The 18,405-nt window shown below is 48.6% G+C and overlaps 1 protein-coding gene across 2 annotated transcripts in view; it reads left to right on the top strand.

The window, feature by feature from the left end:
* Positions 1-18,405, top strand: part of atp1a3b (ATPase Na+/K+ transporting subunit alpha 3b) — a 62,910-nt gene that overhangs the window by 7,400 nt on the left and 37,105 nt on the right. The window contains exons 1-2 of one of the 2 annotated variants that reach the window (XM_073056058.1): positions 735-895; positions 17,741-17,863. In XM_073056058.1, coding sequence (XP_072912159.1) covers positions 890-895; positions 17,741-17,863 — 129 coding nt within the window. In that variant the 5' untranslated portion in view covers positions 735-889. Of the gene's footprint in view, positions 1-734; positions 896-17,740; positions 17,864-18,405 lie in introns of those variants that run through there. The other variant, XM_073056065.1, reaches the window with a different exon arrangement.

Raw genomic sequence — 18,405 nt, 5'->3', positions numbered from 1 at the left:
GGGTGAGAATTACTGAGCAGAGAGACAGAGGTTTGGGGAGATGATGGGCAGATGAAGGGGGGATTGGGGAGAGAGGGAGAGCTTTGGGAGATGGGGAGAGTTTGGAGAGACAGAGGGAGGTTGGGGAGATGAGAGAGGTTGAGGAGATGGGAGAGGTTGAGGAGATGGGGAGATTGGGGAGATGGGGTGTGGTTGGGAAGATAGGACAGGTTGGGGAGATGTGAGAGGTTGGGGAGATGGGGAGATTGGGGAGATGGGGTGTGGTTGGGAAGATAGGACAGGTTGGGGAGATGTGAGAGGTTGGGGAGATGGGAGAGGTTGAGGAGATGGGAGGAGGTTGAGTTGGGAGAGATTGGGGTAATGGGGAGAGTTTCGAGCAATGGAGGGACATTGAGGAGATGGAGGGAGGTTGGGGAGATGGGAGAGCTCAGGAGGAGAGGGAAGAGACTGGAGAGGCCAAGGGTGGGGGAGACAGCGAGATACTGCTGGATACCAGGAGAAGGGGTCAGGCAGAGGGATGAAATGAAGGAAACTGTGAAGAGACTAGGGAGATGCAGATAAAAAGGGGCGACTATTAGAAGATGGGAGACGGAGAGGCGATGGTAGAGAGGTAGGAGATGAGGGAGACCCCCATCTTTAGTCCAAGGAGATTTCTGCAGTATTGGGCGGGGCCTGCCTGTCCGTCAGCAGCCGCAGCCCGCAGCCGATTGGCTTTCGTTGTGCAGGGGGCGGTTCTGCCTCTTTGTAGGAGAGACTAGAGGAGCGGAGGCGAGTGGGGAGGGGATTTCAGTCTGTGTAGCTCCCTCAGCCGACGGGTTACCATCTCGACAGCAACGTTGCCCTCCTCCTCCAGCCGATTTCGTTCCCGGTCGCTTCCTCACCTCTCAACATGGGGGTAAGTCAGCCAACAGGTCGATCGGGCCCAGGACGGGGGAGACGGGACAGCGGGAGGGCTGCGATCCGCAGCGAGGGCGGCGGCGTTGGACGGGAAGGAGTCAGGAAGCCCGCCCTGGGAAGGGAGCCGATCGAACGGTCGAGTGGGGAGAGAAAGAGAGGGAGGCGCGGAGAACGAGAGAGAGATAATAGGAAGGGAGAAACAGGAATGAGAGAGAGAAAAGGAAGTAGACGAGGACAAGGAGAGGGAGAGATGCAGATAGATAAAGAGGAGGAAGGCTGAGGGGGTGAAAGAAATGACAAGGATAAGGGGGGGGGGAGAGAAGGTGGGTATGCAAAGGGAAAGAGAAGGAAGGAGGGGGTGAGAGAATGGAGGTAAAATGAAGCAAGAGTGCGAATGAAAGGGAAGCAGAGAAGAGGGAGGGAAGAATGGACGGGGACGAGGGGAGAAAAAGGAAAGGTGAGGTATGGAAAGGATGGAGGGAGCGGTGTGAGAGGGAGGGAAGGAGACAGAGATGGAGGGAGGAGGGGAAGCAGGTGAGAGTTGGAGACACAGTGGAGGAGGAGGGAGACGAGGTGGGGGAGAACCGGCAGCTGATGAGGGGATGCAAGGAAGCAAAGATGGAGGTGGGGAGGAATTGTCAGACCGATGATGGACCTTAAATGATCATGTGAAATAGGATAAGATGCTTCCATGTGCGTTCTGTCTTACTCCCACAATTACCCCTCCCTCCCTCATCCCCTCCATCCTGTCTCTCTCTATCCCTTTTCTCTGCCTCTCTCTATCCCACCTGTATAGCCGTCTGCCTCTCTCCATCTTCTGTCTTGATTTCGCTTCTCTCTGCATCTTTCCTATCACTCTCCATCTCCCTTTCTCCATCTTCTTTCTCTCTCACTCCTCTCTCTCTCTCTCTCTCTCTCTCTCTCTCTATCTATCTATCTATCTATATATATTATCTCCCCTCTGTCACTTTCTCTGTCCATCTCCTCCCTTTCTTCATCTCCCCCTCCCTACACCTCCTCCCCTCTCCCTCCATCTCCTCCCCGCTCTCTCCATCTCCCTCTTCCTCCCTCTCTCTCCATCTCCCTCTTCCTCCCTCTCTCTCTGTCTGCATCTTCTCACCATGTCTGTGCATCTGCGTTTTTCTCCGTTGTTCCTCTGTCTCTGCCCCCTTCCCTGCCTCCGGTGGGCTCTCCCGTCATTTTGCGTGGGAGGGAGTGTGATGCAGAGAGAGCGGGCTGTGAGAGCAGGTTGCTGCGTTACTGTGGTGCAGAGTTGGCCGGCGGCCAACCTCACTGCGGAGCTGTGGGGGAGGGGACGGAGGGAGGGATGAGCCAAGGTCAGGGAGCTCCAGCTGTGTGAAGGTCAGAGCTCAGCACATCTGTATGCGGGGCACAGCTGGGAGCATCGAGCACACTGCCCAGCTCCGCCAGCCCTAACTCAGGGGAATGTTATTCCCAAATCTCCTCGCTCACTTATCCCAGATCTATTTATGACCTTCCTTATCTCTCTTTCCCTATATATATATTTATCGTCAGTCTCTCGTTCTCTCTCTCTCTCTCTTTCTCTCTCTCTCTCTCTCTGTCTACCTCCCTCCATCTCCCTATCACGTCTTGTTTTCTTTCAACCCCACCTCCCCTCGCTTGTCTCCACTGGTTTCTCTCCTCCCGTTTGCTCAGTTCTCTCATGTTGTCAATATTGCTCTCTCTCCACTGCTATTCACCTTCTCACTATCGCTTTCCCATCAATCTTTTCTCTCCTTCCTCCATCTTTCTCCCTTTTATCACCCCTCTACCCCCTCTCCCCTCCTCCCCTCTCCCCCTCCCCTCTCTTATCTCACCCCACTCCGTTTCTCTCCCCTCTTTCTGTGTCTCCCCCTTTTTCTGCCCCTCACCCCGCCTGCCTTTTGCCTTTCCTTTCTTACTCTTCTATGTTTTTGCCTCTCTCTTCCCTGTCTCTTACCCGTCTCCAAACTGTCTTTCTTCAAACCGCTCTCTTCCCTTTCTCCTCCGCCTTATTTCTCTCTGCTTTTTCCCTCTCTTTCTCTCTTCCTTTTCACCCTCTGTCTTTCCCCCTCAAAACTCACTTATCCCTTTTTAGCCTCTTTATTCCCTCTCTCTGTTCCTCTTTCACTTCCTCGCCTCTCCTTCCCTTCTTTTACCCCCTAGCTCTCCCTCTCTCACCTCATTTCTCCTTTCTCTCTTGCCCTCTCTCCTCTTTATCCCTCCTTTTATTTCCCCCTCTCACTCTGATCCTTTTCTCCTGTCTCCCTCTCTCTTAATCTTCCTCACCTTTCTCACCCTCCAACTCTATCCCCTGTCTCTTCGCCCCCCCTCCCTCGGTGCGCCCTGCCCGCCCCGGCCCGGCAGCAGGGAGCACTGGGGCTGTCTGCCGCAGGTTGCCGCAGTGCCCCCATCTGCAGCACTCAGCTGCAGCGGCTGCTCGGCCGTGAGGAGAGCTTGCTGTTAACCCCCGAGAGCCCAGCCAGAGGCCTGCCGCTGTTCTGTCTGTGCTCTCCCCAGCTCGGAGGGAGAATAAAGGATGATGGATAGATAAATGGGAGAGAGGTGGGAAGAAATGGAGAAGAGAGGGACAGAGGAAGGGAAGGATTGATTGATTGAGTTATAGACCCTTCCAGCAATCCCCTCAATAAATCCTTGCCTAATCAGGGGACAGTTACAATGACCAATTAACCTGACAACCGGTACATCATTGCATTGAAGGGAGGAAACTAGAGCACCAGGAGGAAACCCACGTGGTCACAGGGAGAATGTACAAACTCCTTACAGACTGTGTCAGGAATTGCTGGTACTGTAAAGCGTTGTGCTGAGAGAGAGAACCAGGCAGGGACCACGAGGTGAGGTACACCACACAAAGTGCTGGAGGAACTCAGCAGGCCAGGCAGCATCTATGGAAAGGAGTTCAGTCGACATATCGGGCTGAGTCCCCTCATCGGGGCGTCCCCAATAAAGGGTCTGGTGGGGACAGTGGGATGAAGAGAGGTTCCTCATGAAATCAAGGTTGGGAAGGAATGACCTCAGAGAGAATCGGGAGGTGAATAGGAGGGAGAGTGGGACCTTCGGGGGAGTATGGCACAGGTGGCATTGGGGAGGGATGGATGTTGGAAATGGAGAGTATTGTATGAGAAGGCCCTCTAATAGCAGAAAGTAGGACCATGGAGGGAAGAGGATCTTGAAAAGAAAGAGGGAAATGAGGCAGGGGGGCCAGTAGTGGGAGGAATGAAGGGGAGAGACCTCAGAAGAAGGGAGGGAAGAACAGAGGCCACAGATGCAGGGAGGGAGGGAGACACTACCCTTGAGGGAGGTGGGAATGGGAGACTGTGTGAAAGACAGACAGAGATAAATGGTGATAGTGGGGATGGGAGGGAGGAGAGGAAGGTAAGTAACTGCTGTCCCTAGCTCTTGGGCTGGACAGGGTCTGCCCCAGCTGCAGAACCTGTTCCCCTCTCCCCATCAACAAAGGGGCAGCCATTCCACCCCTCGTCCAGTGCACCACCCCGGTCCGTACAGGCAGACCGCTTGTCTCGGGGACAATCTGCAGAAAGGACGGGTTCAGGAGCACCCTGAGGGAGGGGGGAGGGAGGCTCCTCAGGTGCATTGGGGGAATACTGGGTTTGAAATCAGAAGGTGAGACGGGGACAGAGGGAGGATGGAGGGGTGTGAGTTACAAAGGGTTCCTCAGAATGAGAGTAGGTGGAGAGCTCAGAGGGTAAGGAGTGGAGGGGGAGAAAGGGTGTAGGTTGAGTGGGGTGAGAGAGGGACCTCAAAGGGGGTCGCAGAGGGAGGGATGGGAGGAGAGAAGGATCTTGGAGGGAATCAGTGATCGGGAGGGATCTTAGTGGAGGTGGGAGTGAGGGATCTCGTTGGGAGTTGGGGCTGGAGGGGGCAGTGGGGTGAAGAGAGGTTCCTCATGAAGTCGAGGTGGGAGGGACCTTAGAGAGACAGGGTGGTGGGGGGGGGGTGAGGTTATAGCAGGGAAAGTGGGGCCTTCGAGGGAGTCCAGTGCAGGTGGCATTGGAGGGAGGGAGGGATGTCGGAAGCAGTCGTGGTGGGGTAATTGGAGGGAAGGGAAGAGCTGGAGATGGGGATGAGATTCCAGGACTGGCTCACAGATCTCACGTCGAGGAATATGGGAAGCTAGTTGGTTGGGTGCATTATTGGGAGGTGAGTGACAGGTTTTCGGAGAGGTACCACCCTCTCTGGACCAGCACTGGTGTGGGACAGTGTTCTTGGGGAGGGGGGTGGGAGCTGATGCTGGGCGTGGTGGGTGGGAGCTGGGACCGGCTCTGGTGTGCACTGGGGGGAGCGGCAGAATATGCCAGTGATACTCCCGCTTAGGACTGGTCCTGTATAATTCAGTGCTCCCGTCCTGCATAATTCATCGGGTACTCGGCAAGGGCTGTATCCTGTTTCCAGTGCGGTGGCGAGTCGGGGGGATGTTCCGCTATGCCGAGTGAGCAGTTCAGTTTTCCCGGGAACGTGTGAAGCTGAGGGTGGGAGCAGAGCTGAGTAGTGGGAGAAGTTGGTGAGGGGTGGGGGAAGAGACACTGCAGCAGTGTACGATGCTAAACGTGCAATGTGAATGGCCAAAGAGCTGGAAGCTCAAAATTGCCCTTAACAGACTGAGTAGAGGTATTTAGCAGTCCTCCAGATTGGGTTAGTTTTCTCCAATTTAATTCTTAATGACAGAATATCTTGGATTTGCAGATGGGACATACAATAGTTTCAGTTAGGGGTTGGAACATAGAACAGTAGAGCACACTGCAGCAGAGGCACTTCGGCCACCATGTTGTGCTATCCTTTTAACCCACTCCGTGATAAATCTAACCTCCATGCTTTTATTCAGCTGTGCCTAGAACTAGAGGTCATAGGTAAAGGGTGAAATGTGAAATATTTGACGGAAACCTGAGGAGGGACCACAGGGTGCTGTGAGTGTGGAGCGAGCTGCCGGCAAGAAGTGGTGGAAGCAGGCTCAATTTCAATATTTAAGAGCAATTTGGAAAAGTACTATAGGGGATGGAGAGCTATGAGTCCATAAGAGTCTCTTACGCCTCTAATATATCAGTCTCTACCGTACGGGATCCTACTGTGTTAAAAACTACCTCTGACGTCATCCCTAAAATTTCCTCCATTCACCTTAAAAGGATGTCCTCTGGTATTGCTGCTCTAGGAAAGAGGGGCAGGCTGTCGACTCTGTATCAGAAACAGGTTTATTATCACTGACGTGCAGTGTGTCATCCAATTTGTTGTTTTGTGGCAGCAGTACAGTACATTTTTAAAAACTTTCTTATAATCTAATACACCTCCATAAAGTCCTGCTGAAGGGTCTTGGCTCGAAGCGTCGACTGTACTCTATTCCGTAGATGCTGCCAGGCCTGCTGAGTTCCTCCAGCATTTGTGTGTGTTGGTCACACCTCCATAAAGTTGCCTTTCATCCTGCTAATATTGTTAGACATTTGGATTTGAGGTCAGAGAGAACTTTTCCCTCCCAGGGTGCAGAACTCTCTCTGTGTCCTCATCGCAAAGGACTGAAAGTTCTCGGTTATTGAGCCTATCCAGAGATGAGGATGATAGTTATTTGGTAGCCCAGGCTGTGAGAGGTGTTGGTAATGGGTAAGTTTCTCTCTGCTGCTGAGGTGTCTGAGGAATGGGTTTAGACTGGGAGGGGGGCAGTGTGCAGGAAACCTGAGGAAGGATGTAATTCCTCGGAGTGTGAGAGGGAGGTGTGGACTACCTGAGGGGGTGGAGGAGACAGATGCTCTCAGAGCATGCACAAAGTATCAGGAGGAACTCTCCAATCTCCCAGCCGCAGAGAGACGCTAAGGGTAAACGGGGTTCGGAAAGGTGGGCCAGCATGAGCACGTTAAACCCAAGGGCCTGTTCCCCAGCTTTGTAAATGGTGCCTCAACCTAAGTCAGAGAGTTATACAGCTCAGATGCAGGCCCTTCGGCCCAATTCGTCCATACTGACCAAGGTGTCCTCCTGACCTCGTCACTTGCCTGCATTTGTCCTATTCCCCTCTGAACCTTTCCTATCTCCGCTTTTTAAACATAGCAATTGTACCCCCCTCTAATGCTTTCTCCTGCAGCTCGTTCCATATAACCACTACCTCTGAATGGAGAAACATACCCTTGTGTCCCTTTTAAATCTCACCCCTCTCTCTTTAAACCCATGTCCTCTAGTTTTGGATTCACCTACCTTGGGGATAAAGACTATGATGATTCACCTTTCATATGCCCCTCATGATCTTATGACTCTCTGTAAGGTCACCGCTCAGCTTCCTGTTGCCTTGATTCACTGTGGCTGGGACAGACTTGCCCACAGAGTCGACAGCAGCTCAGGGCGACGAGTCAACCCTACCTCCTCATAGGGTCATGCAACACACACAGGTCCTTCGGCTCAGCTGGTCCACGCTGTCCAAGATAGCCCATTTGCCCACTATCATCTAAACTCTTTCAATTCCTGTATCTCTCCAGCTGTCTTTTAAAAGTAATTACTGTAACTGCCTCAATCACTTCCTTTGGCAGCTCATTCCACATCAGTATCACCATTTGTGTTTTAAACAAAAACTTGCTCTTCCACTTCCTCTTAATTCTTTCCCCTCTTACTCTAAACCCCATGCCCTCTAGGTGGGGGGGGAAAGGTGAGTGCATTCTCACTACTTACTTTCATCCACGTCTATAAGACCATCCCTCAGTTTCTTGTGCTCCAAGAAACAAAACACTAGCCTCTCCCTATAATTCAGTCCCTCGAGTCCTGGCAGCATCCCTGGAAACCTTTTCTACACTCTTTGCAATTTAATTAAATGTTTAATATAGCAGTGTGAACAGAACTGAGCTCGATACTCCAGGTGCAGCCTCACCGGTACAACCATAGCACGATCTCCCAACTTGTATACTCAGTGCCCTGACGAAGGCCACTGTGTCAAAATCCTCTTTTAGTACCCTTTCTAGCCGTGCGTGACTCCACCTTCAGGCAACCAGCTACTTCACCCCTCTGGCCTACAACACGCTCAAGGACCCTGCCAACTTTAAGATTTGACTTCCCAATGCAACATCTCACACTTAAGAGGCAATTTCTGAAGGTGACCCCCTTCTCACTTTTTCCAGCTTCCCCCTAATGCATTGACCGTTCCCCCACCTCTTCCTGAGGGAACAGCTTCCAAACTGTGACTGCACCCTGGGTGAAGACAGGGAATTCCTCAGCCCCATGCCGATGAAGCCCGTGTTTCCAGTGTTCTATTCAATTCCATTGTATTTGTTCCCACAGTGGAGCGGGGATTGGCTTTCAACCGCGGGTTTCTGTGGGTTAGTTACGGAAGGCTTTCGTGAAACTGGAACTGTTTAATTCATTAATAATACACCCTGGGATTATAACTAGTAGGAGGTCACAGTGCGCGCAGTGGGCATGGCTGAGTTAACCCTTTCCTCGCCACCTGCTGACTGATTTAACCAGTAACGTTGTAGAATACCAAACAGTCGCTCAACATAAGACTCGGATTGTGTTGTCTGGAGCTGTGGAGGCTGAGCAGGGCATCTGAGAGAAGTTCAGAAAATTATGAGAGGCACAGATAGAGTAGAAATCCTTCTTTCGGAGTGGAAATCTGTAGTACTAGAGGGCATGTCCTTAAGGTGAGAATGGCGAAGATCGGATGAGATGTGCCAGACACGTTTTTACATATATGGAGAGTGGTCGGTGCCAGGAATGTGCTGTGAGGGGTGATGGTGGAGGCAGATATAATAGAGGCGTTTAAAATGCTCGAATGAATATGCAGAGAGGAGGGAGATGATTCATGTGCAGATAGAAGGAATTAGGTGTCATTAGCATAATTAGTTCATCACAATTCAGAGCACCCGGAGGAAACCCCTGTGGTCACGGGGAGAATGTAGAAACTCCTTACAGATGGCGCTGCAATTGACCTCTGAACTCCAGCGCCCTGAGCTGTAATAGTGTCGCGCTAACCGCCACCAGATAGATAGATAGATAGATAGATACTTTATTCATCCCCATGGGGAAATTCAACTTTTTTTCCAATGTCCCATACACTTGTTGTAGCAAAACTAATTACATACAATACTTAACTCAGTAAAAAATATGATATGCATCTAAATCACTATCTCAAAAAGCATTAATAATAGCTTTTAAAAAGTTCTTAAGTCCTGGCGGTAGAATTGTAAAGCCTAATGGCATTGGGGAGTATTGACCTCTTCATCCTGTCTGAGGAGCATTGCATCGATAGTAACCTGTCGCTGAAACCTCTTCTCTGTCTCTGGATGGTGCTATGTAGAGGATGTTCAGAGTTATCCATAATTGACTGTAGCCTACTCAGCGCCCTTCACTCAGCTACCGATGTTAAAGTCTCCAGTACTTTGCCCACGACAGAGCCCGCCTTCCTTACCAGCTTATTAAGACGTGAGGCGTCCCTCTTCTTAATGCTTCCTCCCCAACACGCCACCACAAAGAAGAGGGCGCTCTCCACAACTGACCTGTAGAACATCTTCAGCATCTCACAGACATTGAATGACGCCAACCTTCTTAGGAAGTACAGTCGACTCTGTGCCTTCCTGCACAAGGCATCTGTGTTGGCAGTCCAGCGCCCCTTATGTTTTAATATTCCACTTGTCCGACTCCCACTGGGGGCTTTGTAGGTTTCAGAAGCTTCTCCTCTCAATCCTTCAAAATTCGAAACGGATGCGATCAGGAAAGTAGTCAAGTTTATTGTCATTTAACGATATACACATATATAACCATATAATGTATAAAGAAATGAGAGAACGTTTCTCCGAACCTGTGTGTAAAGCTCAGTAGTACACATAACACATGGATAAATGGAAAGCGAATGGGAATATACATTAGGGGAACTCAAACCTGCGTAGGACTTTGACAATGAACAATAGGGCCTTTAGGGAGTGTCGTAGAACAGAAAGGCTTAGGTGTATAAGTACCTGATTCCCAGAAAGTAGAATGCAGAGGCTTTGGAGAAGGCACAAAAAAGGTTTGCCAGGATCCTGCCTGAATTAGAGGGCATGAGCTATGAGGAGTGGGTGGACAAATTTGACTTCTTTTCCCTGGAACAACAGAGGCTGAGGGGGGACTTAGTACAGGTTTATAAAATAATGAGATAGGGTAGCTATTCAGGGTAAACATACGACAAGGAGAATTGGGACAAGTTTGGCCTCTTTTCCCTGGACCGTACGAGGCTGAAGACGACTAGAGGTTTTATAAGATTATGAGAGGCATAGATAGGGACATTCAGAATCTTTTTCCCAGGTAGAAATATCAAATGCTAGAGGGCATTCATTTAAAGTGAGAGGGGAAAGTTTAAAGGAGATGTGGGCAAGTATTTTTTCACACGGAGTGTTATGTGCTGGGAGGCAGATGTTTAAAAGGCTGTTAGATAAATGCACGAATAATCAGGGGTTGGAGGAATTGGACACGTGCAGGCAAAAGGGAGTTATCTTAATTTGGCATCGTGTGTGTTCAGTGCATATACTGAAGGTCAAAGGGTTGTGCACTGTGTGTCAGAGCTGTGCTGTAGCAGGCATCATAGCTAAACAGGATAGTGAAGTCAGTGCTTGATATACTGGCTTGAATCAGTCAGGGTACTGAGTACAGGATACAGGGTACAGGAGATAGGATGTTATTTTGTAGTTGTACACGGCGTTGGTGAGGCTACACCTGGAGTATTGTGTTGCATGTTGGTTACTCTATTATTAGGAAAGATGTCATTGAGCTGGAAGAGAAGATTGGTGAGGATGTTGCCAGGACTCGAGGGCCTGCGTTATAGGGAAAATTTGGGCAGCTGGGACTTCATTCCTTGGAGCGTTGGAAACTGAGCTGTTACCTTAGAAACCAGCTTCCCCTCCGCCATCAGATTTATGATTGGTCCATGAACATCACCTCACTGTCCCTTTTATTCTCTGCACTATTTGTTTATTTTTAACTTAAAGTAATTTTATATCTTTGCACCGTACTGCTGCAGCAAAACAACAAATTTTGTAAGATAGTAACAATAAACCTGATTCTGATTCTGTAATGTACATATCACAAAGAACACGGACAGTGTGAATGCACACAGTATTTTCACCGGAGAAAGGGAATCGAAAAGCAGGGGGCAGAGGTTTAAGTCGAGAGAGGAAATATTTAAAAGGGCCAACTTCTTCACACAGAGGGTCGGTGTTGAGAGGAAACAGGCTGCCAGAGGAAGTAATTGAGCCAATAACAACATTTAAAAGATCCCTGGACAGGTACATGAGTAGAAAAGAAGGGATATGGACCAAATGCAGGCAGATGGGAATTTGGTTGCCATGGATGAGTTTGACCAAAGAGCTTGTTTCTGCGGCGTGTAACGCTATGACCGTGGGTCAGGCAGCATTTGTGGAGAAAGAGAGATTGTCTACATCTTGAGCTATCAGAGCTAAGTGTGCTCATATACAGAGGAGGGAACGAGGGTGGTAGAGCACAAGGGACCTCAATAGCATGGAGACAAGTTTATCCAAGTGACGCAAGTGCTTTGGTTAGCAGCCAGATAACAATAGTTAGTTTGAGAGAGAGAGGTAAGGGATGCATAACAAAATTGTGACCATAGAGGATGCTGGAAACACCTGGAAGATCAGGCAGAATCTGAGGAGAGAGCAAAAGTAGTCCAAATTGAAGAGTCTCCACTCAATTATCAATTTTGCTTCCCCCCTCATTTGCTACAGATGCTGGCTGCCTGACCTGCTGATCCCTCCAACACCCTGTGTTGCACCATATTCCAACATTTGCCACCTTTTGTGTATCCAAACCTCAATCAATGTTGCAGGTCGATAAGCTTACATCAGAGCTGGGGTTCTTTCACAAACAGGAAAAGCTGGCTATCTGAAATTACTTAATTCCTGTGGAGTCCCAAGCAGCGTACATCATGCCCAGTCAGAGTGCGAGGTGCTATTCCCTGAGTTTTCATTCTACTTCCTGATAGACAGAGTGGGGAATTACTGGCAGGGATTGGACCCTGCTAAACATCTTCTGTATGTAACATCCATCCTTCTGGGGCAACCAGAGTTGAACGCAGTGCATGGGAACTGATCCCAGACTTCGGCATTTTACCACATTCAAAGTCCTTTAAATGGTTTAAGTAGTGTTATTTTGAATATTTCTTGCTGGATACACCCTGACGTAGCCCAAAAACAGCGGCTAGCAAATTCTGCAAGCAGGACATTTGTCATGAGTTGGAAACAGGCCCTTCGGCCTGCCAAGTTGGTCCTGGCCCGTGGGAGCAGACGTACAAACTCCTCACAGGAAGAATCAGAACCAGGTGTAATATCACTGGCACATGTTATGAAATTTGTTGTTCTGTGGGAAAAAAACAAGAATTACAGAAAGTGTATAAAATACCGTAGATTCCGTACTGCAGAGCGCAGGCTCTAATTTTAGAAAGAAAATCAATTTTGTACTTGTACAAGCCGCACCGGATTTTAAGCCGCAGGTGTCCCACGTTGTAATATGAGATATTTACACAGAAAGATATTACACGTGAGGATTTTTTAACTTTTAATTAAATCCGTATGGTAACATAAACAAATACATATTGCAAATGCTTTTTTTCGAACCGTGCCTGTAACACGGCTACTTTTAAATATACATACGTATCGGTAACACACAAATTACGTTGCGTATACTTTTTTACTGAACAGTGCACGAACAACATTCCAATATCTCCTAACGACTGGTAAAAAAATATATACTGCAGCCTACCAGGAAAAGTTATTGATCGCCTTTAACTTAAAAGCTGCATCATCGCGCGGGTCTAATGCGCTCGCCCCCTCCTTTCCGTTTATCACAAACCGGTATTTCCCCACAAGATGAGGCGAAACCAGATGTGCCGTCATAGCATCCCGGGATGTAGTACAGAAAACAAATATACTTAAAACACTTCTAACTTTAACTAGAAAATACTAACAAATGAATTACTAAGCGAAAATATTATAAACTAAATAACTGCCATAAAGGCAGCACAATGCTTTTCTTCGAGTGTTTTCCATGTTGATGAGGGTTAGTACAAATGACTGATTTACAATAATTTAATTGTGAAAGTGCGCTTGATTTATCGTACAATTTCATTGGACCTCTGTGAACTACTCATCAATTTTATTGGTCTACTGTTACGAGGCAAAATGTTTTTGGCGGCATGAAAAAAAACCATGCATTAGCCGCACCGTAGTAAAGGCCGCAGTGTTCAAAGCTGTTCAAAGCGTGGGAAAAAAGTAGCGGCTTATAATCCGGTATCTACGGTAGTTAAATAAATAGTGCAGAGAGAGAAATAAAGAAGCAGTGAGGTAGTGTTCGTGGGTTCAAAGTGCATTCAGAAATCAGATGGCAGAGAGGAAGACCAAAGCTGTGTGCCTTTAGTCTCCTGTACCTGCTTCCCGATGGTAGCAACGAGAACAAGGCAAAATTCTGAAGCTTTCACATCCCTTCTATAACAAAGTAACCAGAACTGATGGTGTTGAATGGTGAAGAGTATATTGACTGGCTGTATGGAAGCACCGATGCCCTTGACTGGCAAATCCTACACAAAGCAGTGGACACGACCCGGTCCATCATGGGTGAAGTCCTGCCCACTACACCTACAGGAAGAGTTGTTGCAGGAAAGCAGCATCCATCATCAAGGACCATCATTACCCAGGCCAGGCTCTTTTCTTGCTGCTGCCATCAGGAAGAAGCTACTGGAGTCTGAGGATTCACACCACCAGGTTCAGGAACAGTCATTACCCCTCAACCATCGGGCTCCTGAGCCAAAGGGGATAACTTCACTGAACTTCATTTGCCCTATCATTGAAATGTTCCCACAAGCTAATAGCTCAATTTCAAGGACTCTTCACCTCGTGCTCATAATAATTTATTTATTATTACTTCCATTTTGTTTTTGCACACTGGTTGAACGCCCAGGTCGCTGTGGTCTTTCGTTGACTCTATTATGCATTCATTGAGTATGCCCGCAAGACAATGAATCTCAGGGTTGTGTGTGATGACATATATGCACTTTGATAATAAATTTACTTTGAACTTTGAGCACAATACTCCCAGTGTGGTCTGACCAGGCTTGCATAGAGCTACAACATAACCTCACACCTCTTGAACTCAGTCCTCTGACCAATGAAGGGCAACTCAGCATACACCTTCTTAACCACCCTAACAACTTACACAGTGACTTTGAGAAATCTCTGAGGATTTGGACCCCAGGATTCCTTTGTTCTTCTACCCTGCTCTGAATCCTGCCCTTAATATTGTACTATTAGTTTTGACCTCCTAAATGGTATCACTTCAGACTTTACAGATTGAACTCCCATCTACAACTTCTCTGTCAGCCCTGGATCCTGTCAATATCCCGTTGTAACCTACAACAGCTTTCTACACTATCCACAACTCCACCATCTGCAAACTTACTAACCCATCCTTCCACTTCCTCATCCAGGACATTTGTAAAAATCACAAAGAGCAGGGGCTCCAGACCAGACCCCTGTGGAACATGACTGGCCACCGATCTCCAGGCTGAATATGCTCCATCTGCAACCACTCTCTGCCTTCTATGGGCAAACCAGTTCTGAAGCTCAATCCTATATCCTCGTGTTTTTGGTATTCCCACTGTGGAAAAATAGTTTGACTATCTTACCTTGTCTAGACCTCATGATCTGTCAACACCTACCCTCCATTCGCCTCAGGTCAGCTGAGGTTCAAGGACTCAAATCTCTGAAGAAGAGGTTTGATCATAGGTCGCCGAGCCACAACACTCACCCCACCTGTCCTTGAGGACCTCTTTGTAAATCTTCTTTAAACCTTCCCCCTCTTGTCGTCTGCCTATGTTCTCCAGTAGCTCTGACTGTCTACCCTATAATTTGATAAACCTCTGTCAGGTCTCTCCTTAGCCTCTGATGCTTGAACCCCTCCTTATATAGCTCAAGCCCTCTAATCCTGGTGAATCTCTTCTGCACCCTCTCCAAAGTTTCCACATAATACCTATAATGGAGCAAACTGAATTGGATGCAGTGCTCCAGGTCTGGAGTTTTCTAACACTGCACCATCCTGACTCAAACTTTCAGCCTTGACTAATCAATGGCAAGCACGGCCTCTGCCTTCTTTACCACCCCACTGATGTGCAGCCACTTTCAAGGAGTTATGGACTTGGACCACAAGAATTCTCTGCACATCTATGCTCCTGAGGTCCTGCCGTGTATGGTGCAGTCGTAACCTTAACAACAGAGGTGAAGAGTAATCAGCCCTGGATCCGAAAACACAATACGTTTGGGCCCAAAGTGGGGAGGGGTTTCCTCACTGTGCACAAATCAGCACCGCAGTACTAATGAGGGCCCTGTACCAACCTGCCACTCTCATCTTGGGCCCAACTCATTGCACACTGCATATAATTCAGACAAACAGGACAGACTTTAACATGAATTAGAGCCATCTCCAGCAGTACAACTGGCCCCAGTAACTTATGCTGATTGCTGCTTAAACTCCAAATTTTAAACAAACCATCCTTTCTCCCATTCTCCAGTAGTTCCCCATCCAGGTACCTGAGGTTGGGTGGAATTGACACAGTGTTAAACTTCATTTAATCCTTGTTTTTACATTCTAGTCTTCTCGAAATGAATGCTAACATTGCATCACCTTCCTTACCACCAACTCAACCCGCAAGTTAACCTGCACAAGGACTCCCAAGTCCCTTTGCACCTCAGATTTTTGAATCTCTTCCCTGTTTGGAAAATAGTCTATGCTTTTATTTCTTCTATCAACGGGCATGACCATACACTTCCAAACAGTGTATACCATCTGCCACTTCTTTGCCCATTTTCCCAATCTGTCTAAACCCTCTGCAGCTTCCTGCTTCCTCAACATATCGTATTGTGAGGTGAAGAGTCCATGTTATATAGCTCATGCCCTCTAATCCTGGTGAACCTCTTCTGTATCCTCTCCAGCGCTTCCACACAAATCCTATAATCGGGCGACCAGAACTAGATGCAGTGCTCCAGATATACAGTCCACAAATGTGGCCACCCAGCCATCAATTGCATTATCCCCAATGTCATTCATTGACATATAATGTAAAAGGAAGTGGTCCCAACACCAACTTGTGCAGAACACCTCTAGTCACTGGCAGCCAACCAGAAAAGGCTCCTTTTATCTCCACTCTTCGCCTTCTGCCAACCGGCCAATCCTCTATCCATGCTGGTATATTTTCTGTAATATCATGTGCTCTTATCTTGTTAAGCAACCTCATGTGCGGCACCTTGTCAAAAGCCTTCTGAAAAACCACCAATTCTTCTTTGTTCTTTTTGTTAATTCCTCAAAGAATTCCAACAGGTTTGTCAGGCAAGATTTTCCCTTGATGAAACCAGTCTGACTTTGGCCCCTTTTATCATGTGCCTCCAAGTACCCTGAGACCTCATCCTTAACTATTGAATCCAACATCTTCGCAGCCACTGGGGTCAGGGTAATTGGCTTATAGTTTTGTTTCTTCTGCCACCCTACCTTCTTGAAAATTTCTTGCAGTCTTGTGCAGAGCAGTTAACACGCCAAGCCGTGGTGTGTGATATGGGATCAGATCAAAGAGACGACAATAGGTCTGATAAACACATACTGATGAAAGCAATAGATATCAGATGGCCAATCATTCTCCTCTCTGCAAACACCCTGCCACTCCCCATGCCTGGCTGACGCAGGGAGCTCTGCAGAAAAACAGGATTGTGTGGTTTCCAGGGTTCTATTTCAGGGAAGAGCAATATTGGAGATGGAATTTCCATGGAGTCTGGGTGCTGGAATTGTTTTATTATTATGACATGTACTGAGATGAAATGAAAAGTTTGCCTTGCACACTTCATACAGATCAGATCATTACACAGTACATTGAGGTAGAACAAGGTAAAACATTAACAGAACGCAGAATAAAGTGGAACAGCTGCAGAGAAAGTGCAGCGCAGATAGACAATAAGGTGCAAGATCATAATGGCGTAGGTTGTGAGGTACCAGGAAACGATTCAATAGGCTTGTACACACTGGCCTTGAGCCCGGTGGTCCGCGCTTACAGGCTTTTGCATCTTCTGCCCAACGGGAGGGGGAGAAGGGAGAATGTGGGTGGGGTCTTTGATTATGCTGCCTGCTTTACTGAGGTAGTGAGGAGTGCAGACAGAGGTTATGGAGGGGAGGCTGGTTTCCATGATGTGGGGAAGGAAGGAGATGATTTTCTAGAAGGGACTGGGGAGAGTCCATGATCTCTGGAACTGGAGGAAAAGCGGACATAATTCATTGTTGACGTGTGGATCCTGAATCCAGGAGATATCAACTGGATGACTGGATCCTTGAGAATCTGGAACCCAGAGTGATCCACCAGGCGTCCAGTGGTGGTCCAGCTGCCGACATTCCCAATTGTGATATGAGATTCTGGCTCCAAGTTCAGGGTGGTTCCACCAGCAACAGACTGGCCTAGGTGTTTGGTGGGGTGGGGGCAGTTTCTGTGATGGAGGGTTGCACAAGGTTCAAGCTCTCCTCTCCCTACCCCACCCAGCAACCCCCTCCCCAGGAGTGGTGGTGGGAGAAGAATTGGGCAGGAGGGTTCAAGCACAGGAATGGACAAGTGTGGCCAGATAGAGGGAGGGGAAGGTGGATGAAGTAGGTTGGGGCAAAGGTGGGGGTGGAGGAAGTGTCTGAGTGGGGTGAGGGCAGACTGGGACAAGAGGGTTTTGCTTTTGGTCATTTGGGGTTGAGTGGGGTGGGGTTTAGTGGTACTGGTTTGGATGCCGTGGGAAGAAGCCCACTCTGACTATATACTGTCCGTCCTGTCCCACAGTACGGCCGCTCGGACAGTTACCGTGTGGCCACCACACAGGGTGGGAAGGATGTCCAGCAGTCACCCAAGAAACCCAAGGGTCAGAAACGGGACATGGACGACCTGAAGAAGGAGGTGGCACTGGTGAGTGAAGGCACAGAAAGCGTCTGCGCTAGAGGTGGGTGGGCAAAAAGATCCCGGGAGTGTGTGATGGGACGGTGCGGAGCGAGTTTCACTCTGAGTCTGACCCTGGGAGTGTGTGATGGGTCAGTATGGAAGAAACTTCACTCTGTGTCTGACCCCGGGAGTGTGTGGTGGGTCAGTGTGGAAGAAACTTCATGCTGTGTCTGACCCCCAGGAGTGTGTGATGGGATGGTGCTGAAGGAGTCTCACTCTGTATCTGACCCTGGGAGAGTGTGATGGGACAGTGTGGAGGAGCTGACCCAGGAGTGTGTGATGGGACAGTGTGGAGGGAGTTTCACTCTGTGTCTGACCCTGGGAGTGTGTGATGGGACAGTGTGGAGGGAGTTTCACTCTGTGTCTGACCCTGGGAGTGTGTGATGGGACAGTGTGGAGGGAGTTTCACTCTGTGTCTGACCCCGGGAGTGTGTGATGGGACAGTGTGGAGGGAGTTTCACTCTGTGTCTGAGCCCGGGAGTGTGTGATGGGATGGTGTGGAGGGAGTT

The sequence above is a fragment of the Hemitrygon akajei genome, chromosome 1 (genome assembly GCF_048418815.1).
Source record: "Hemitrygon akajei chromosome 1, sHemAka1.3, whole genome shotgun sequence".
Classification (NCBI taxonomy): Eukaryota; Metazoa; Chordata; class Chondrichthyes; order Myliobatiformes; family Dasyatidae; genus Hemitrygon; species Hemitrygon akajei.
Note: the sequence above shows the minus strand (reverse complement) of the source record. Positions and strands in the feature narration are given on the sequence as shown.